At 30.3% G+C, this 23,493-nt stretch overlaps 1 protein-coding gene across 3 annotated transcripts in view; it reads right to left on the minus strand.

Moving 5' to 3' along the window:
* Nucleotides 1-2,629: 2,629 nt before the first annotated feature.
* LOC117178276 (ras-related protein Rap-2a) overlaps nt 2,630-23,493 on the minus strand; it is an 87,763-nt gene continuing 66,899 nt past the window's right edge. For 2 of the 3 annotated variants that reach the window (XM_033369632.1, XM_033369631.1), the window contains 3 exons: nt 15,668-15,778; nt 7,508-7,931; nt 2,630-4,165 (listed from right to left, as the gene is read on the minus strand). In XM_033369632.1, coding sequence (XP_033225523.1) covers nt 3,866-4,165; nt 7,508-7,931; nt 15,668-15,759 — 816 coding nt within the window. In that variant the 5' untranslated portion in view covers nt 15,760-15,778 and the 3' untranslated portion in view covers nt 2,630-3,865. Of the gene's footprint in view, nt 4,166-7,507; nt 7,932-15,667; nt 15,779-22,839; nt 22,930-23,493 lie in introns of those variants that run through there. The other variant, XM_033369633.1, reaches the window with a different exon arrangement.

Below are 23,493 nucleotides of genomic sequence, written 5' to 3' on the forward strand. Positions count from 1 at the left end.
AAATTATGTATTAAAAAATGGAATTTTACGAAGAAATTATAATTCTTAGTTGAAATGAAGAATTTCCGAATAGAATTAAAATTCTTGATTTGAATAGGGATTTTTTTAAAAGAATTTTATTTCTGAGTTAAAATGAAAAATGTTTTTAAAGAATTAAAATTCAAGATGTCAACTGTAAATGTTCAATTTTTAACCAATTCTGCACTGGAACTGGTGTTTATCCAGGAGCAAATATTTGTTAATGGAAAATTGAATTTTTCGAACAAGATGCTTATTCTGTGTTGAAACAAGATATTTTCGAAAAATTCAATTTATGAAATGGAGAATTTAAAAAAAAAATAAATAAATAAAAACTCTGGAATTAAACAGGTAATTTTTCGAAAAGAATCAAAAATTCGGATTTCAACGGGAAATAAAAATTTTTGAAGTAATTCTAAACTAGAATTAAAATTTGAAATTGTTTGAAATGGTATAATTTTGATAATTTTAAAATTAATTAATTGATTCTTTAATTTAGTAGCTTCGATTTTATACGTGTAAATTATTGAGCATTTTAACACAAAATTGTTTCACTTTGAGTGCTTTTATATGCAGTTCAGTTTCTATGACCTCAAATGGAACAATTATTTGATTTAGTGTTCGATTTTTCAAATTTCTTCGACCGTGAAAAATTTTTGCGAACAGGAAAAAAACCAGGAAATGAACGGGAACTTTTTTCTTTTATTAAAACGGCCACCCTGTAATCCATAGAGTCCGATTTTGATTTGTCTCGATTAATATAAAAAAAATATATTTCATTACTTCCAACTTGTTTAGCAGAGCGTTTACGCTAAATAATGGGTGTGATTTAACGTTGTTTGATTTTTTATTGCATTCGTTTGGTTTGATTAATAGTATATTATGCACCAAGGGAGAAAAGTGCGACTTTTTTGACGAGTCTAATTTTTTTAGTACGTGTTGATGAATATTTTCTTTGCACTTTGGTACATACGATATTTTTTATAACAAGTACATGATTTTGTATACGATTTAAATATTGTGATTGAAATAATAATGACGAAATTCAATTATTTTAATATAAATTGAGAAAATTTCGGATGATTACGGAAACTTTAGACATCTTAGTAAATTTGCATATATTTTCCAAAATTTGCAAATTTCGAAATAATTAAATTTTTGTAAATTTAGAACATTTTTCAATTAGAGAATTTTTTAATTTATCTTAAATTAAAAGATTTCCAAAAAATTTTCAAGTTTTGATAATGATAAAAATTTATGAAATTTAAAAAATTGAGGCAATTACAAAATTCATGGTATCTAAAAATTTCCGCAAAGTTTCGGAAATTTAGAATAATTATTTGGTAATTTACGGTAACCTCCAATTTGTTTAGGGGAGTTTACGCTAAAAATTGGGTGGAATTTCGAGTTTTTATCTTTCCCATTTTAGTATTTTGGAAACTTTATTTTTATTTTAATATAAATTTAAGGAATTTTTTATAATAAATTTTATTCAAATAATAATAAATTTGTAAATTTACAAAGTTTCTTAATGTTAATTTAGGGTTACGTCTAACTTATTTAGCAAATTTAGAAAATTATTTAAAAATTTTGAAATGTACGGAAATTCCGATTTTCCCATAATTGTAGGAAACTTTCGGTAATTTATAGTGATTTATCCGGAATGTATGATAACTTTTCAAGCAATGAAAATTTATAAAATTAAAAAACTTATAAAAATGTATGAAATGTCAAAAATTGAGAAAATTTCGAAATTCATAGTATCCAAAATTTTTTCGAAAATTCCGAATAATTAATTGGAAATTTAAGGTAACTTCCAACTTCTTTAGGAGAACATTTACGCTAAAATGTGGGTGAAATTTCGGGTTTTTATTGTTCCCAATTTGGTGTGTTGGAAACTTTATTTTTATTTTAATAAAAATTTAAGGAATTTTTGATGATAAATTTTGTAAACTAAGAATGAATTTGAAAATCTACAAAGTTTCCTAATTATAATTTAGGATAACGTCTAACTTATTTAGCGAATTTAGAAAATTATTTTAAAAATTTGAATTTTACGGAAATTCCTATTTACCCAAAATTTCAGGAAACTTTTGGTAATTTAAAGTGATTTATTAGAAATTTATGGTAACTTTTCAAGCTAAGAAGATTTTGGAAATAAAATTTATGGAATTTTGGAAATTCATAAAATTCGGAGTAATTTATGGTGAAATTAAAAGTTTTTTTATTTTCGTATATTATACGGAAATTCAGAGAATCCAAAAATTTCGGGAAATATTTGGTAATTTAAGGTGATTAATCAGATATTAATGTTAACTTTTCAAGCTATGGAAGTTTTTGAAATTTTGAAAATTAAAAGTTTACGAAATTTCGGAAATCCATAAAAGTCGGAGTAATTTATGATGAAATTACAGGTTTTTTGATTTTCGTATATTGGACTATTGGAATATACATGATTACTAGGACGAATTTTGGAAACTTGATTTTTTTATATGAATTAAGGACATTAATGAAATTCACAAAAACTTGGATAATTACGGTAATTTTTAAAATTTATGATAAATACACAAATTTCAACATTTTTTTTGGTGGGAAATTAAAGAAATTGAATTATACGGAAATTCAGAGTATCCAAAAATGTCGGAAAATTTTCGGTAAATTATGGTGATTTGTCAGAAATTTATTGTCCCTTCCCAAGCTATGAAAATTTCAAAAATTTTAAAAATTTATGAAAGTCTGGAAATTGAAGAAAGTCAGGAAATTCAGAGTATCGACAAATTTTCGGTATTTTATGGTCATTTATGGAACATTTGTGATAACTTTTCAAATTCACAAAAATATCTAAGTTTGAAAATTATGAAAATGTACGAAATTTCACAAATTTTCTTCAATTTAGGAAAGTCGGAGCAATTTGTGGTCACTTCCAGTTTCTTTAGCAGAGCATTACGGCTAAAAATAGTGTAAAATTACCCGTTTTATTCCATTTTTGTATATTGGAATATTGGAACATAAAGGAATTTCCAAAAATTGTATTTTTATTTCAATGTAAATTTAGGACATTTAAGAGATTTTTAATATTTTGGATAATTACGGCAATTTGGAAAATTGATTGTGAATTAATAAATTTCCAACATTTTTTGAGACGTAGGAAATTATCAAATTTGTTGAGATTATACGGAGTTTCGGAGTATGCGAAAATTTCCGGCAATTTTTGGTAATTTATAGCTATTCATCGGAAATTTATGGCAACTTTTGAAGTGTTGGACATTTTTGAACTTCGAAAATTGTACAAATTCATGAATTATTGAGATTTTTTAAATTGATGAATTCAGAGTATCCATAAATTTTATGAAATTACGCTAAAAGTTTAAAAATTTTGGAAATAATAAAAATGTTTGATCTTCACAAAAAATCAGAGAATCCAAAAATTCCGGAAACTTTCAGTGATTTATGGTAATCTATCAACTGATAGCTTGACGATTACTTTTCGTGAGCTCAAAATATGTGCTCACAGATGTATATTTTTCATTATTCACTTCTGACGTCACACTTTTACGCCCTAGGGAAGAAAACTATACTTTTTCTCCATCTGACGTCATCAGGTCTGGAAATTACAACTTTATCCCTTCTTCACAATCACCAAAAAGGGCTCAAATCATGCACGCACTATAAAAATTAATATTTGATTAAATATTGATGATGAGTGTAATATTGTGAGCGTTTCGTGCTCGCTAGTTGGACGTCGAAGAACAGACGTAAGTTCCGCGTCTTCTTCACGGATGCGACATCTTGATGGACGTGTGTGGGGGGCTGAAATAATCCCTTAAAGCATAGGTGTTGGATTTTTTTACGAAATTATACACGAATTTCGTTTGGAATCTGTTCGTTCGCTGATTTTCTGAAGATGCTGTAGTTGGGCGGCTGTCGGGACATGAGCGCTACTGGTTCTTGAATTAAGATGCTGAGGAGGCGGCAGAGACTGACGCCGTCGCCGTTGAAGTGCTGGACTCAGATTGTACTTGACCTTGGCCTGGCTCAATAGCTCCTTGAACACCTTGGAAATTTCTTGGTTGTCTTTCGCTGACACCTCCACGAATCCGTTTCCCCAATCATCGGTTACTATTTCCCTTGTGCGTTCTGTTTCTACCTGAAACATACCAAATTTGAAAAATAAATTTCAAGTCAGTTTAACCCTGTGGGTCAATCCTGTGGGGTTTTTAGATCTCGAAAATTCCGTATTGTCTGTAGACGAATCTTGAGTAAAGCCCCCTGCATTAGCCTGAAAGTTTGATCAGAGGAGTGGAAAACTGCAGAAAAACAAAATTGAGTGCAGCCAGTTACCGACAGACGATTTTTGATGTAGACATGCGCTAGTGTCATGTGTAGGGGGCCGTGGGGGGGGGGGGGCTCATGTAAGAAAAATGTGCAGTAAAAAATTATGATTTTAAAGATATAAGTTAGGAGAAAATTCAGCAGAAATTCAAAGGCAAATAAATATATTTTCATCTTTATTGATATCAAGCTTCATGGCCAATTGTAAACGCGTTAAATTTCTAATATTTCAAGAAAAAAGTATTGCATTTTTAACCAAATAAATGAATTGTTAACCGAGAGGTTAAAGATTAAAAAAAAAGATAAGCTCTTCCCCCAATAAGACGAAATATCAACAAAATAATTGAATCTTCAAACAAATATTTGAATTGTCAAAAAATTCAATAGTTTAATTTAAAATTCAAAAAAATGTTGTTTACTAAAATGACGATTAATTAAATTATAATAAAAAATATGAATTGCCCGTGATGAAGATGAATTTTCTACTAAAGACGACGAATTTGATCTTGAAACCATAAAGATTAATTTTCTACGAGAAAAGACGAATTTTCAACAAAATACTAAAATTTACGACGTTGAAGTTTGCCACAGATATGGTTTTCAAAGTTGTGTAATTAATATAAAAAAAACTAGGAGTCACATCGAAAAAGTAAAAACACCTCTGGATTCGTCTTGGAAATATCTCCATGTGCATTTTTTGATTTTTTGGTTAAACAATTTTTTAAACAATGAAGTTATTTGTTATTTTTCTGCAATTGTTATAAACAAAGTATGCATCGGATCGAAAAACCAAGTGCACTAATGCTTGAATAAAACTTTATCAAAATGATCTCTTTTAGATGGCAGTATTTGTGTGCGTCTTTACATTCTGAATTGTCTACTTAATTAAGTATAGTCAAAAATTAATTTTCTCAATGTTATAACTCTGAGAATTTTCTTTTTATTGGAAAAAAGTCATTAGGATAAATTGTTTTTTCTTTTTAATACTATGAATATCCGTATATAGAATTTTCAAATTCAGAAAAAAGTGGTCTCAAAAATCTTCAAAATGCGCTTACTTTTAAAATTTTTATTAAAAAAGGCTGGCTAATGAACTCGTCCTTTCTGTTAGGTCCTAAAAAAGGTGTGCCAAAGATGGATTTGATCCGTTCATTTTTTCGAGAGTTATCGTGTTTACGGTCAAACTGCCGGACGGACAGACAGACAGACAGACAGACACCATCGTACAAATCTATTTTTCCGATTCAGAGGGTCTCGAAACGTGGAGATCCGTTGACAAACTGTGATGTCAAATTTCGGACAATTCTAATACTTTCTCAATCATAAATGATGAGTGAAAAAATAAACATTTTCAACAAAATATTTTAATTTTAAACCAGATTGCCGAAATTTGAACAACAAAATAACGAATGTTCCGAAAAATACCTTCAGTTTGTTCAAAGAAATACATTTTTAAATACGATGCTGAATGGAAAAAAAACAAATTTTTAATTAAATATCTGATTTTTCAATGAAAATTATGAATTTTCAATTTAAACGATGATTTTCAAATCAAAAAATAATTTTCAACCGAAAGATTAATTTTATATCAAATCGAAGAACTTCGAGAAAATACACTCATTCTCAACAAAATAAATGCATTTTCAACAAAATTGTTGAATTTTCAACTAAAAAAATGAATTTTCTAACAAAAACACAAATTTTCAACAAAATACTTGAATTTTCAACAACAACAAAAAAAGGAATTTTCAAGCAAATGGTTAAAACTGTCACCCACATAAATACATTTTTAATAAAAAATTATGAATTATAAACTAAAAAATTCAAATTTTCTGCGGAAAAATAGGAATATTGATTTTAAATTCACTAGTTGAATTTCAAAATAAAATGATGAATGTTTAACAAAAAAAAAAAATGAATTTTCAACAAAAAAGATGAGTTTTTTACGAAAAATATTGATTTCTTTTTTTAAAAAACGAACTTTTAACCAAATAGTTTAAATGTCAACAAAAAAGATTAATTTTTAATCAATTACGTCAATTGTCCAGTAAATTGATGAATCTTTAACCACGAAGAACACCTGTAATTTAAAAGAAAATGCAATAAAATACATGAATTTGAATTGAAATTGTTTAATTCTCAGAGAAAAAAAAATAATAAATTTGGAACAAAATTATTAATTTTTAAATTGATTTTTCCACAAAAAGATGACTTTTCAATAGAATATATGAATTTTAAATGATATTCGTTAAATTTCAAGTAAAAACGTAAAATTTCACTCAAGTGTTTAAAGCGTTGATCAAACGAGACGACTTTTCAGCAAAATAGTTGCATTTTCAACAAAATGATGAATTTTTTATCTAAATAATATAATTTTAAAGCAAACGAGCTGAATTACGAACCAACAGTATAAAAGCAGATTTTTCTAACAGAAAAAATCAAGTTTTAGGCAAAAACAGTTGGATTTTCTTCTTGGATTCTGTTAATTCAGTTCGCATTTAGGTGAAAACACGAGAAAAAGAGGAAAAATGGAAAATGTCTTAAAAACAGGGGAAAAAGAGAAATTCCTTAAAAAATGGAAGTACAGAGAACTCTTGCTTATTTCAAGGGCCTCGAAGTGTAAAATTTTCTGGATTTCAAGGCAGTGGGGTCTCCACCTCTACCGCAAGTCGTCAGTCGATTTTTGTCAAGCGACGTTCATTGACTACTCCGGCCTTGTATCCATGTGCGCGCTTTAAGTATGTGTACGCAATTGCAAATCACGCATGTCAGTATTTTTTAATGTTTCTGCTGACGAACGAAGTGAAAAATATAACATTTCCTTAAAATAGTACAATTTGCCAACTAAAAATCAATATAATACGATAAAAAAATTACTATAATATTTCGCAGAATATTGAGTATTGTAGCATGACGTCACATTCATGATAGGATAGGCGAAACTGTCAGAAAGGTTAATATAGTTGTCAAATCTTGACATTAGAATGTATACACCTGTTTAGAGAAAACGTTTTTTTAAATTTAGAATATTCAATCCAAAAACTCATATGCATTCCCATGACGTTACGCTGAAATATTAAATTCAAAGCAACACCCATGCAGCACTCAAACTGGAAACTTATTTAATGGACGACCCCTAACCTAATTTAAAATTTACCTGCTTATTTCCATCGACCAAGTCAGTTTTATTTCCAACAACGACAATGGGTACGTTTTCTCCCTTTTTGTTGATGATCTGCTGGCGAAGGGCCTCTAATTCCGTAAATGTGCTTTCGTCATTGACGTCGTAAACGAGAATGAAAGCATCAGCAGATTGTATGTGCAGATCTCGCATAGCAGGAAACTCATGAGAGCCCGAGGTATCCAGAATGTCCAGAGTTAATTGAATTCCAGAAACATCAAAATCAGCACGATGCATATCTTCCACTGTTCTTTTGTATTTGGGAGTAAATGTGTTATAGAGGAATTGAGTTATTATAGCCGATTTTCCCACCTTCGGTGCTCCCATTACTACGATTTTGTGTCGCACCGAACTCTCTGGTACCTTCTGTCCACTGACGGCCTCTGATAGCCTCTCGTGTCTGAAATTAAGAGGCTTATTTAAGAAGAGATCAATATTACAATAATAACAACATTCAAAGCAGTGGCCTTCTATCCATATTACACCTCGCCGCCCCAAACCCATCATTTTTTACTACCCCCTCTTCTCCCTTACATGTCTTCCTCTATTTCTTGTTTTCTCAATCGCTTTTCAAAACCTGCTTTCTCCACCTCCATCTCCATCTCCACCTCCAACTCTACCTCCACTCACCTAATTCACTCACCTAGTGCACCTTTTCTACTATCCTCACCCTCTTACATGTCTCCAACTTCCGCTACTCATCCCCAACATTTCTCACCCATTTCCAACTTTTCCTATTCATTTCTAACTTACCCTACTACCTCAATTTACCTTTCTCTTTACTACTTTTATAATTTTCTTTTTCTTTACTTTTCTAAACTCCGCTGATTCCTATTTCCTCTCTTACTTCACATTTTCTTTCATCACCTTTCTACCCCTACTTCACCTCTCTTTAAAAAAATTATTGTTAGAGTTTCTTAGCCCCTGTCAGAAAGCCTTGTAGATTCATAAGGCTTTCTTCAAGAGGCTAAGAACCCCTAAAAATAAATGTATAAAGGAGAAAGTAATTCAAGAATTTAAATGATTCGTTTCTCAATCAATTGAAAATCCCTATTTGCAGTTCTAATGTGCTTTAGAGGATAGTTTGTTTAAAGCTCTTTCCAGGAAGCGCATGAGCTAAATGCAATTCAATCTACCATCCAGAATGGCCACAAATTAGTCCGAAGTCTCTGTGGAATCAACCGCACATGAATAATTCGTATATGTATGAAATTAGTTGGGAACAAATTAGGTCCCTTTCCTAAAATCAGACTATAATTTATAATTGCACTATAAATTTAAAAGTTTAAAGACAGAGATGACATAAAACTTAAAGCACTGTGTACTATTTCACTTATATTAAGTATCAGTTTTGAAAACAGTTCATCATCTTAGCCTATAATTTCATTTTTTTTTTGTGGTAAAAAAAATATTGGGAATGGGGGATGATGTCCTCTACTAAACGGAAAAAATAATCAGGCTAAAATTTAGTTCACCCTAGTAATGAGTCAAATTAAACATTATTTTTGATCCGCTAAAATGATTCAAATAATTTCAATATTTTAACGCCACCTTACTTAGTTTATGACATCAAATTATTATCAATCTTTATCGACAAACCCGTTAAATAGGTTTTTAATATTAAATAGAAAGATTTAGAATAAATGAAATCCTGGCTAAAAAATCTTTCAATTTCAAAATTTGATTTTACATTATAATGATGTAAAAGAATTAACCCAGGATAGATAAGAGTGTAAATTTTTTAATAAAGCTAACAATATATAAAAAAATATGTTTTTCAATAATCGAAGACGGGAAAAATCTGTGCATCGTAGAACAGGAGCAACATGTAAAGGATTTTCCCTCTCTAGTTGTTTAACATCTCCTTTATTTTTCGTTCTCTTGCGCTCCTTCGTTAAACAAATGGGAGGATCTCGGGCGACGCATTAACCGAAGGTATCTGCATGCTGAGCTCGTTTAATTTAATTCAATTAATTAAAAGGGAACGAGGAAGAGCGTCGTACGACCAAAGCGTCGAGGTTGTTCGACGCCAGGGAATTACGTGCTTTGAGTAAGTGTAGCCAAGTATCACACTTTGTCATCCTCTTTTCTTTGCTTTTATTTCTCATTTTTTCCCTTGCTTTTCCATCACCCTACCTTATAGCTATCGTTCTCAGAATATACACTAGGGTGGCCCACAAAAATAAAAGTTTGGAATTTTTTGCTGTGCTTCTTTATTTTGTTAGGCTTCTAAAAAAGTGAGTATAATTATTTAGGGTTGCGTAGCCTCGGGAAGAAACCCTCATGGTTTCGGTCTACTGTCCGTCCATCAGTAAGTCCGTCCTTCCATCAGTCGTGCTTTTTTCCTGGAATAGAACAAATTATTCCCTGGTTGTTTAATCAGGAGAGGAACAGTAGTGAGGGAAAATAAGGGGAAAAAGGAAAAGTTTAGGGAAAGAAGGAAAGATAAGAGGAAGTAAGGGTTAGAAAGTATGAGCAATGAAGGAAAGTAAGGGGAAATGAGCAGCAGGAAAGTGAATAGGAATGTAAAAAGAAGGAGTAACGGATTAAAAGGAAAATGAGGGGAGGGGAAGTTATATGAAATTAGGGTTGGGAATATGAAAGATAAAAAAGGGGAAGGGAAGTCAGTTTAAGTGCGAGAACAGAAAGTAGTGGAAGCAAACGAAAATGAGGAAAGGGAAGTAATAGGAAAAAAGGGGCAAGGAAAAGTAAAAATGACAGAAAATGATGGCAGGAGAAGTAGGGGCAATGTGAAGAAATGATTCGACATGGAGGGATGGGTAACTAGAGGAATTTGGAGAAAATAAGACAGTTGAAATAGAAAAAATTATTGCAAGGGAGAAAAATAAGTAGTGAAGCCAAATTAGCAATAAGGAAGTATTAAATGTGCGGGCAAAATAAGGAAGGCTAAGTACGAAAGGGGATCTTAGGGGAAATGTGGGAAGAAGCAGTAGTTGAAGTGACGGAAGAAGAAGGAAAGAGAAGTAGGGGAATTAAGGGAAAATAAGGGGTTAAAATGTAGGGAAAATATAAGGAAATAAGGGGAGGAAATGTTCAGAAAATTATGAGAAATAAGAATACAGGAAGTAGAGGAACTGGGAACAAATTAAAGAGTGTAAGAAGGGAAACTGAGTGGAAGTGAGACAAATGGTTGGAAGTAAGGGAGCCCGGTTGAAAATGTATATCTAGTTTATATATAGTGAACAAAACACTGATATTTTTCATTTGTTTTATACAGAAAAATGTATAAAATAAATGAAAAATATGGGTGTTTTGTCCACTATATGTAAACTATATATAACTTTTTTTACCTAAGCGAGCAGCGAGGAGAATTGAGACAAATAAAAAAAAATATATGAATTGAGGAAGGAATGAGGAGAAGGGCGAACAAAAGACGTGAGGGGAAATAAATGGATAGGAAGTAGCGAAAGTAGGGAAATGAGGGCAAATGTGGTAAGGGGAGCGGTAGAGGCAATGAAGGGGAAGGACGAGAAAAGGTGCTAAATGTGGGGAAGAAAAGTAGGTAAAATTAGGATAAATGAGAGAGTGGAAGTGGGAAAAGTGAGTGAAAGTAAGGGGAAGTGAGAAAATACTTCTAAGCGAGGAAGAAAGGTGAGAAAGTGAGAAGAAAGAAAAGTAAGAAATGAGAAAAAACAGGATATATGATAAGTGAGGGAAGGGAAGTAGTGACTTTGATGGAAAATAAATTGTGGCGAAGTAGGGGAAACGTATCAGGGAGAAGGTAGTACAAATGAGGGGAGAAAAAATAAGAGTTAAGGAAGTAGGAAAAAATATGAAAAATGATGGAAAGTAAGGAGATTAGAAATATGAAAGTGAGGAAAAATGAGATAATGGAACTGAGGCGAAGTAGGAGAAATGATTGGAAGCAAGAAAAGATAGTGACGAGAATTTAAGAGCATGGAAGTATGGGAATTGAGGGGTAATTAGGTATGCAGCGGTGAAGGAATGAGGAACAATGAGGGTAGGGAAGTGAGGAGAAATTATGGGCTGGAAGTGAGGTGATACTAGAAGAAGAGAGGAGAAGCGAGTTAATGTAGTGAAAGAAAGAAAGCGCAGAAGAAATTATTCAAAGTGATGGAGAGTACTGAGGAGAATTTAGGTTCTTTGCAAGCGCGCGGCGGATAACTTGACTGTTTTTTTAATATTTAAAGGGTCTGCGTATTCCCTAAAGTTTTCAATAATAATAATAATAATAATAATTAGTTGGTTAGACACTCGGACTTCACCTCAGAGGTCCGGGGTTCGATCCCTGAACCGGTACCTCTAGAAATTTTGCATTGTACCTTTACCGAGGTTCTGGTGATCCGGAACCCACTTTAAGCTGCAGGTCACCCCATCGTGTATTTGACTGCAACCCAGTCCGTCAATGATGAGGTAAAAACCAGACTTTGTCCAATATGTCTGGGCAGACTGCTCTCATCAGATCACTTGATTGCATTATAAAAATGCGTCCGTGACTGATGATATATACCGGGACAGCCCCGTGCAAAAATGATCAAATAAAAAAAAAATCCAACTCTAACCAAAAATGCCTTCGACATGTTGGGCAGTATATGTCTGTGACAACATTTCAACGTAGAAATGTTTTTTATAATAATAATAATAATAATAATAATAATAATAATAATAATAAGGGAAAAAATAAATATTTCTAATTTCTGTCAAAAACAAGATAATTAGGGCTGCTCGTATGTAATAATAAAAAGTTCTTATTCACCGTAATTCACAATTAGGTTTAAATTAATTCAAATCGTGATTTTCGACTATTTAGGACTGTTTTTTATATTTCAGTTTATCATAATTCAAAATATTTTAAAATACTTTTAATGTGAAATCAATAGATGTTACTATTCTCCCAGGGTTGGCGTTGTACAGTGTGAAAAACTGATGAAAAAATGTTCAGAATAATATTCCGGCTTATATTTTCAACTGATTCTATAGTTTTTTTTCTAAATGGAAGCTAAATAAATTCGTAAGATATCTGTGTAAGCCGATATCTAAGAAAAGTTTATAAATATTTTCATTCAAGTATAGACTTTAAAAAAATTAGAATTTTTAATTATTGAGTGTGAAAACATACTTTTTGGCTAAACAAAATTTTGGCTGACTACACAAAAAATTGTACTGGTTCAACAAAATATTAAGTTGGTAAAAAAGCGTTTTTTTATGCAAACCGAAATTTGGTGAAACGACGAGAAAAAATGTATTGCACAAAAACCAATAAAATTATTTTGTTGTACGAATAAAAAAATTCTAATTTTATTTTATCTATTTCTTCTGTCTAGGTTTTTTTATACATTTCATAATTATTCGCGTTTTTCATGATCTGATTTTGATCAATTAAAACGTGACATGAAACAATGCCAGCGCTCTCAATCGTTCATCTTGCTCAGTGTTGTCTTCATTGTCCTGGAAGACGCGTAATGTAGTAACTGCGTCAATCACGTAAATGCAAAATAACGATGTAATTAAATAATAATGTTTTTTAATAATGACCGTCTAATTTGTCTTTTTGAAATACTTTTAAGATATGTTTTTCTCAAAAAGCAGTTAGATATTAACATGGTAGAAAAGTAATGTGTCGACAATTTCATACTTATACCTATGGAGCTGAAATTTAAACCGCGAAAAATTCACGTTTGTTACTTTGAGTTCTACCGTAGACGCGTTAGTTGATTTAACCAAAATATTTTGATGAAAGCATTTCGAAAGCGGTGGAGGCATGCGCAATTGGTTCTGACTCGTACTCCAATAGACCCTTCCAGCTTGAATAATTTGCACTTCAGGGACCCTAGAATTGTCGGGCATTTGTATGCTAAACTTACTAGAATAGTAGCCCATTCGTATGTAAAATGTCTCATGCGTGAAGCTGTTCTGTATTCAAGATGAAAGGGTCTATTGAGTATTTTCCTGCGACGTCACAAACATTGTAGGTTAGGTGGGATAAGATTGTGAGGAAGGTTAGCGTCATTAGTGCATGTGATTCGCAACGCCTCAAAAAAATTTCAAAAAAGAATCCGTTTGTATCTCGATGATTCTTATCAAAATGAGTATTCAGGAAGCAGATTCGGATATTGACTTGAGGAATGTAGATTGTAGATTACTTTCCAGATAGAATGTAGATTACTTTCCAATTATCTCCAAGATTAGTCATAAAATAATAAATCGAAGACGGTTTTATTTTCAGCAAAAAGAGACGCCTTATGCATATTGATTATTTTATACCTTGTCTGATACAGAAAATCCATGATCTATCAGTTTATGAATAATCTAGCTGAATACTTATTCGGGTGCTCAAATGCGTCCTGAGTCCTAAAAGAAACCTTACACCACGTTTCATGTTTATTATTAAAAAGTTGGCCTTCCACTTTGTATTCCGAGTCTTTCACAAAGACGCTTTCATTTCCAAATACAGTTAGCTCGCCGCGAAATAAAAGTTGCTATCTTTGAAAATGTGACTTGTAAAATGTAAAAGGTAATGGGTGTATGGGTGCGATACTAATGGGAAGAGATGAGAAATTGGTGGTGCAGACTCTAGCCTCTAGTCTCGACATATTCGCTGAATGAGAGCGAAGTCTGTCAAGTGAAGCATGAGCCTTTCATGGGATTAAATAAGGGAGGAGGTAAAGATGGTAATCAAGACTCGTTTCAGAATTACAGGTTCAGTATATCCAAGGATTTCAACCTCGTCGTAATCAGCAAGATATAGACAGGTCTCGTATTATACCCCGTTGGTGGCTTTCCTTCCGAGAAATTTATTTCAAGGAGAATTTCTTTCCCCGGTCCCAAAAGAAAAATGAACTCTTATCTAATACAAAAGGTCACCAAATCGACGTTTCAGACTCTAAGGTTATAGTGTGACATCTTCTTAAAATTTTTAATCAGAAAATTCAAATGAAGTTAACCATTGCGTCTATAAGGCATCAGGGTCAGTCTCGCCTGATTTAAATCCAAAAGGAATTAAGCTTCCCACCATTTTTATACTTCTGAGATGTCTTACAAACATTCTGAGCCGAAAAGCAAAAATGTCACCTCTTCTTGTTTTGAGAAAACTCAATTTTTGATTTTTTTTCAAATAAAATACGAGGGCTGTCCGGAAGGTATCAGACCACTGAACTACGACAACTTTTAAATAGCCAAAACTGAAACGATTGGAGAAAGAAGGAGGGAAAGCGAAGTTAAATGATGCGAAAAGAAGTAGGAGAAGTGAGTGGAATTTATGGGAGCAGATGTAATAGAAATAGGAGAAGCGAGGAGAAATTAAAGGAAAGAAAGTTAAGGGAGTGAGGGAAATATAGAGAAGTTGGTGAAAGGAGGAGAGGTTAGGAAACGGGAAGTAGTGGAAGTAAGGGAAAATAGGAGGGGAAGTGAAGAATGCAGAATTATGGAAAATAAGGATAGGGGAAGTGAGCGGAAATGAGCGGAAGGGAAGAAGGGGAAATGATGAAACTTAAAAATAAGGGAATTTAGGAGAAATAAAGAGAGGACTAGTAGAGGCAGTAAGAGGAAGTAGGAGAAGCGAGGAAAGAAAGGGAAAATGATTAGAAGTGAAGAAGGTTAGCGAAGAAAGTAAAAGGAGAGCTAGTAGTGTAAGGTAAGGAAAGTGTTAATTATGGAAGGGGAGTAAAGGAAAGAGTTAGCTGGGAAAGTAAGAAACGGGTGAAGTAGAGAAGCAAGAGGTTGTGGGAGGAAGGGTTTACGAAGAATAAACCTAAATTCTTTCTACTGTTAGGAGACGGGAAACAGGGGTGGAGAGGGGAAAGTTCGAGTAGTGGAAGAGGGAAAGTATGAGAGGGGTAGGTTCGAATGACTTAAAAAAAATTTTGTAAAACTTTTCGAAGATATTTCATTTTTGGGCTCGTTTCAATTTATTAAAAATTCCTTTATTACATTGTAACGCGGATACTCATCTTCTAGAAGCTATCCAAAAATTGATCAACTCTCAAAGATAGCAATTTGCAAGTATAGAACCTAATTCAAAGAGAGGGTTTCTTCAACGATATGGTTTTCTCGATAGCAAGATTACAAATTTTTCATCTAATGAAAAATATTTCAAATAATAATATTTTATTATAAATTATCAATATGCAAGCAGATTTTTTTTCATTTACGAACCTAGAAGTTCTGGTTGGCGGGTCATCTTGACCCTCTTTGAAGGATGCTGGCTGAAGACTAAAACGTCGTTTAAACTGATGGCGTCCCTTCATCACCTGTACGTTTTGGTTCCTGTAAAAGATAAAAGATTGTTTAGTGCGAAATACCCCTATTATGGCTACATCACTATATTATTCTCTTTTCCAACATTAAGAGTGTAACAAACTATGGAATATTAAGTTTTAATACTTTTCAACAATAATTAATTATTTATATGATGGAATTAAAAATGTGCTAATCAAAATATTTTATATTAGACAAACTCTAAAATGGAAAAATAATTTAAATGGAATAAAAAAGAATTTATCATTTCTAAATAAAGGTGTTTGAAATTAGATAATTCAAAGTAATATGTGTTTCAAATTGAGAATTTTTAAGCAAAAAGCTGAACATATTACAAGTTGCAGACTAAAATTTTGAAAATTAGACAATTTCATTAGAAAGTTCAAATTGTATCATTTATCATTTATCATTTTATTAATTTTCACCGCTCAAAATGTTAAATTTAAATTATCTTAAGAAAATTTGAATTTTTTAAATTAAAGATTATCAAATCGTTAATTATACGTTTTAAAATTCAGTCATTTCAATTTTAATTGGAAAATTAAAACTTATAAAACGGACAAATTGAAAATTTAGCTTTCAACATGAAAATTCGGAATTCTGAAATTGTAACTATTCAAAATGAAGAAATTATTCAATTACTAAGGTATCGATTTTACATATTTTAATTTTTATCTATTTTGGTTTGATGCAATAGAATGCTGAACTTTTTGATTTTAAATCGTTTTAATTTTGAACACTTCATTCAGTATTATTATTAATTGTTAACATTTTTCAATCAAATGTGTTTTGGTTTTAAATGATTGATTCCTAAAAACAAGAAAAATTTCAGATATTAGTTAGAAAATTAGAAAAAACAGCATAAAAATATTATATATGATTTCAATGTTTCAAATTGCACAGCTTTAAGCATTTTAGTTAGAAATTATTTTGCAAAAGTTCAGTTTATTAATTGTTTTGAATTATTCTGGCGGAGTTCAATTCAAAATTATTTAATTATGAATCTTTTTAACTGAAACCAGAAAATTTTGAAAGTTCAAAATTGAAAATAGAAAAGTTAGAATATTCAAATCCAAATTTATTAAATATAAAACTGACGGTCAAGGCTTTATAAGTATGAAATTGCGGAAGATTTATAGGTGCATTTTTCTGCGATTTTTAACATTTAAATTCAAAACTACAATATTGTAAAATTTGGAAATGAAAACTTGAACAAATTAACAAATGCTGAACCAAATATTTCTTAACTAAAGCTTTTGAAACAAAGAAACTTTATTTGGAAATGTGCACTCAGACCTATAATTTTAAACTGAAATTGTAGAAGTTTTACAGATGATAAATCACGGTTTATTTTTACCGTTAAGATTGTAGAAATTTAAATACTTTTAACCTTCAAATTTCAATTTTCCTAAGAATGTTTAATATCACATGTTTTATAATCAAAAACTTTTAAAATTAGTTAAATGCATACTTAAAGTTATAGAAATTAAACAATTTAAAACCTGTTTAAAAACTGAAGCATTGTTAAATTAGAATCTTCAAACTAAGTCCTTAAAAAATTAATTAATTTAACAATTTTTTCACTATGTATATTTTTTGCACTTGGGAACTTAAAGCGCTTAACAAATAAAGTGACAAGAAACAAAATATTAAAAATATAATAAAAGTAAAAATTTTTTAACAGACACTTGAACCAAATTCCTTTGTTGAAGACCTTTATTCAATAAAAAGTAAACTGATATTTTATTATACCATATAAACCAAGCCAACTGTGACTGCTTTGAATTTAGTGAAATTTATAACTTGAATATTTCACGTAGGATGCGTGATATTCCCGAGATAGGACATGACAAAACTGTTTCTCTTTGTGTCGAGATATCTTTCTGTTCGTTGAATTTCGCCCGAGGGAATTTCAACGACGGAAAATTGCGGCAAACCGTAAACTGGTTATTTATGAAAGCTGACCAGGCACACTATGCGTGCCCACTTTTGAAAATTTCATTGTTTTCACACAAATAGGAAGAATATCTGTATAGGTGGTTTATGGTAAGATCATAAAATGCGCAATGAAAATGATTCTTTCACTATCAAAGCCGCCATACAAGGATATAAAAACCTTTTTATCGCGATTTGCAGAGCAGACGATTTGGAGCAGAAAGTATCGATGGGAAAAATCTTATTATGCGGTACGTGCAGGGAAACTAAAACTACGGATATCCGAAAAATGTCAAATTTTATTATTTCAATAATATTTCACTTTAAATGCTAGTAAAAAGCGTATAAAAAGTCTTCTTATTAAAAATTAAATTTAATAACGAATAAATATTAAATTTCTAAATATGACGTATGAATGATTCCGAATTGAGCTATTAAATTTGTTTATACAAATTTCGAAACTGTTATGCAATAAAAATAGAATTTCTTAAAGCACCAATGCCGACACAAATAAAAAAAAGTACCACAAACTCTAAAAATTGCTCAAACTGCGCATTTGTTTATAAAATGTTTATTTGTCGATTATACGATTATATCCATAATTCTGAATTAATGACGTGCTATTAAAGCAACCATATCTTAAATATTACAATTTTTCACTTTATGTTTAGATAAAATAAAATAATTTGCTTACAAAGCTCATTTTGCAGGATCCCTTAAGAATTTAGTTAGCTTTAATTTTTTTAAATTTCGAAATGGATTCAAAATTTTAGTAAATAAACAAATAAAAAATGAGTTTTACTTGCTTCAAAATATAAATTAATCAAGAGCGATGTCAAAGAATTTAGGATCAATCAAACACAAACTTTAAAAGTAAATCCATTGAATTAAATTAAACTTAGTGAATGTATGAAAATTCAACTGACAACAAAATTCTAGAGAATTCCAAAGAATTCAAGATAACTCAGAGTGAATTGAAAAAAACTTCAAATCTTCTAAATCTTTGAGGCCCTACTAATTTTTATCCAAAGAAGTGGCTAATGAGTATAAAATAATTATAATTAAATTAAAAAGAACTCAAATGAATTTAAACAAACAACAATTTTAATCGAAAAAATGCCAATTATTACAATTAAATTTGAGTGAATTTAGAGGAATTTGAGGGAAATGAGAAGAATTTAATCAAATTCATATGAATTGAGAACGATTTACAAATATGAGAAAACTCCATGCTGTGCAGAAAATTCTTTTTGAGCTTAGAAAAATTCAAGGGAATTAAAAACAATTTGATCAAATGCGTAAGAATTTAAGGTGAGGTTAAAAGAATTTTAGATAAATTAAATAAAGGTTTAAGAGATTTAAAAAATCCAATCAAGAAAATAAAATTCAATGAATTAATATGAATTCAAGTAAATTAAAAAAATTTAAGACAATTCGAAAGAATTTAAGAGAATTCAGGGTGAATTAAGAAAACTTCGAATTTTATTAAATGTTTAAACCCTTCTAATTTTTAATCAAAGAAGTTGCTAATAGCTATAAAGTAATTAAAGTTAAATTTAAAAGAATTCAAATGAATTGAAAAAACAAATTTTTCTTTCAAAAAAATTCTAATAATTACAATAAAATTTGAGTGATATTAGAGGAATTTAGAGAAAATGAAAATAATTTAACAAAAATTCATATTAATTGAAAACATTTTGAAAATATTAAAAAACTTAATTGAAATTAGAAAACTTGAAATGCGCTTAGACAAATTCAAGGGAATTGAAAAGAATTTGCTGAAATACCTAAGCATTCAAGGTGAGATCAGCAGAATCTACGATTATTCAGATAAATTAAAAAAAGTCAAGAGAATTCCAAAGAATTTAAGAGAATTCAGGCTGAATTTAAAATAAAATTTGAGCAAATTAGAAAAAAATGATAAAAATCGAAATAAGTAAAGCCTTTTGGGAAATTCGTCTTTTTCTGTTGAAAATTTAACTACCTGATTGAAAATTAATGTATTATTGAAAAATCCTTTTTAGATAGAAAGTTTCACATTTTGGTGGAAAAAAACTTTTTTGTTGAAAATTTATATTTTTGGTTCGAGTATGCAACTGCTTTTTAAAAAGTACGTCTCTTTGATTTGAAAATTCACCAATTTAGAAGAAATTTATTTTCTTTCTAGATTCAAAATTTAGTTTCTCTGTTTCAAAATGCACACCCTTTGGAAGAAAAATTATTTTAATTTGTTGTTGAAAATTCAACTATGTTGGTAAAAAATTAATCGGATTTGGTTAACGAATTTTCGTTTGAATTCAGCTGTGTGTGACTTCACATTAAAATATAGTTGTTGTATTAAAATAGTATTAACTATTATATTTTTTTTCTATGAATTCATTTATTTTGTTAAAAATTAAATTATTTTGTTAGAAAGTAAAACTGTTGTTTTCGGTTCGGAAATTTATGTTTCATAATTATTTAAAGGTTAACTGTTTTATTCCGAATTCGTTTTTTTATTAGATAACAAATTCATATATTCTGTTAGTAAAATAAACTATCAGGTTGAAAATTATTATCATTATTTTTTTAATTTCAACTCTTTTGTTAAAAGTAAAAAAAAATAATAATAAAAGTAGAAAAATCTTTCTTGATTGGAAATTTAACTTTTCTGTTGAAAATACATCTTTTTGGTAGAAAATTGAACTAGCTTATATCGTGAAAAAGTTGAATATATTTTTGTTCACTTGTCATCGTTTATATTTCAATCAAAAAAGATGAAATTTATGCAAAAAAAAAACAACTTTTTTTAACAAAAAAGACGAATTTTCAACAAATAAAGATGTTTTGCTAAAGAAATATATAAAATTTCATATAAATTGTTGAACCTTCAAGCCAAAAGACGATTTTTTAAATAAAAATTAAGTTTTTAAACCAAAAATATGATTTGCGCAAAAAATTAGTTTTCCACAAAACTGATGTATGTATGCCTAAAAAAATTATATTTCAAAGCAAGATAATTTTTTTAACTTAAAAAGAAGAATTTTAAACTAAAAATATAAATCTTAAAACAATGGGAAAGTACATTTTCAATTAAAAAATTTAATTTAAGCAAAAAAGACTTTTCCACTAAGCAGTTAAATTATCAACCGAAGACATAAGCCTACAATAAAAAAATTTGATCATATATTTTAAATTTTATCCAAGTAGTTCAGTTTTCAATTGAAAAAGATTATTTGTTAACAAAATATTAAAAGTTTCAACTGAAGAGATGCATTTTCAACTAAAAATTTATATCTTAAACAAAAGATTTTTAAACAAAGTGATTCAACAAAATCTTTCAAACAAACTAGTTGAAGACTAAAGCAAAGAAGAAAAATTTTTAACCAAAAATTTTCATTTTCATTTTAAAAATTTAATATTTCATAAAATAGATTAATTTTTAAATAAAAAAGATAAATTTTCAAAAAAAGTTACGTTTTCTGTTAAAAAAGATTTTAGTTGATTCTTCACGATCAAAATATTAATTTTTGAACAAGAAATAGGTTTCTATGAAAAAAATTAAATTATCAATCTAAAAATTTCAGGAAAAAGTAATTTAAAATTTGTTTAAATTTATTTTCTATCTTGTCAAAAAATGGCGTTAATTATTTTGTGTTATTGGAAGAGAGGCAATCGGAAGTTCTGTGGTTCGATTCCCAGTGAAGCGATGTTAGAAGATCTTTTTTCAGAAAAACATAATTTAAAAATGTTTGGCAATCGGAAGTTCTGTAGATCGATTCCCAGTGAAGCGATGCTAGAAGATCTTTTTTTCAGAAAAATATAATCAAACAATGATTTTAATTTATGTCTTTTTAAAATATTTTTTATATATTCATAAATTATTTTCTGTTATTTTAAGAGTGACAATCGGAAGTTCTGTAGTTCGATTCCTAGTGGAGCGATGTTAGAAGATCTTTTTTGAGAAAAATATGATTTGAAGATTTAAAAAATTGATTTTCTATCTTGTCAAAAAATGCCCCTTTACTATAATAATAATAATATATAAAGTTATAAATAAATGAAATATTTTGTTGATATAGACCGAAATGTGATAACGGTCGGCGTTTCGTGGCAAATTGCATGCACACGTATCATGGTGTCATAATAGTATGGTATACAATGTATAAAGCTTGGCTCATAGCGAATTAGTCTGCTGTATAGAGGGTGGTTGTAATCTCTCTGATAACAAATAACCCTGTATGCACTAGTGTCCCACTATTATACTAGAATAATGTAATACGCACGTGTAACATTATTATGGATTTATGCGAGAACAGGCGATATTTTAAAGATCGATATTTTTTTCATCGACAAAATTTTGAAATATATCTTGCAATTTTAATTCGAAATAAATGCAATTCCGGATAGAAACATTTTGGCAAAAAAAAACTATTTTCAGAGAAATCTGTAAATCAATTTATTTCTTCTATCAATAGTACAAATTTTGTACTTTTTTGGTGAATTGATAACTTCTTGTGGTACGGCTTGGACTCGCAAAAATACGTAACGGTTACGCTTCCACTCCTCTATCTCTCCTTCGCTCTCCCACTCACTGACTCTTTCAATCTCTCTCCCTCTCTAATTCTCCTTTGCTTCTTCCACTTCTCTAATTCTCGACACTTTCTCTCTCCCTTTCCCTCTTACACATCTCTTTCTCTCTATCATTCGCTCTCGCAGTCATACTGAGATTCTGACAGTATTAGCAGTGCACACTACGTACAGTCCCATGTTACAAACTACAGCTCTATTCCGGCAACCCCTCCAACCCGCTCCACCACCCGTCCCAAGCAAATTATAATATATTTTTAAATTTAGATTTACAGGAAGAGTAATTTACATAAGCAAACCATTTTATGCAATTTAAGAAACATAAAATAGCGTATGAACAAAAATGCATTGAGTTTTTTGATATTACATGAAATGGTTTGTTTGTGCAAATTATTCTTCCCATAATTCTAAATCAAAAAAATATTTAAACAGAGACGTTAAACCCAACACTTGAGTACTACTCCGAACAGATCGGTCTCTTTTTCAATTTATAACTAAAAATAATGTAAATTTGTTTCAAACAGAAAATGAAAAAATTTGGAGACGTGATTAATATCATCACTCACTCGTTATTTACATGTCCGCCATTTTCCTATATTCGTGATCTTCCCCTTCTGGGGTGCGTTCCAGGGGACCATCCGGGTGCACTCCGAGCCGTTCCATGATGTTAGGTGAGTGTTGGGCTTCACTCGGGTGAACCGTTCAGTGGTCACTCGGTGAAGAGTGGGGGTCACTCGACGGGTGACTATTTCACCCACTGAAACTAGGTAGGTGGAAGTCAGTGAACTGTGAAATTGGCGGGAATCGCAAGTTTAGTAGTCGACTAAAATTTAGTATCTTCATCATCTAAAGTTTAGTATCTTCATCACTTTCCACTATTATTGAACACATCACTGTTTGTAATAAGAATGACCTCATTACTGAAGCAGCAATTAAAATCTTCTTATCCTGTAATTGCATTTTTTAAACTTTTGTGTAACGTAACCTCAACTATCTTTCACCAAACATACATCCGAAGCACACTCGAAACCGTTCATTTTACCATTCTCCTTTCACTTCATCTTAGTAAACTCCGCACACAAGGGGAGATAGTAATCACTAAAAATCTTTCACATTTTAGCCTTAAGGTGGTTTTAGCGTGAAACGAAATCCATGCTAAAAAGCTGAAATTTTTATTATAACTTCTTTAACTATTTTTGAATACATCTGCGAAGTTTCAG

This window comes from Belonocnema kinseyi, chromosome 8 (genome assembly GCF_010883055.1).
Source record: "Belonocnema kinseyi isolate 2016_QV_RU_SX_M_011 chromosome 8, B_treatae_v1, whole genome shotgun sequence".
NCBI classification, from domain to species: Eukaryota; Metazoa; Arthropoda; class Insecta; order Hymenoptera; family Cynipidae; genus Belonocnema; species Belonocnema kinseyi.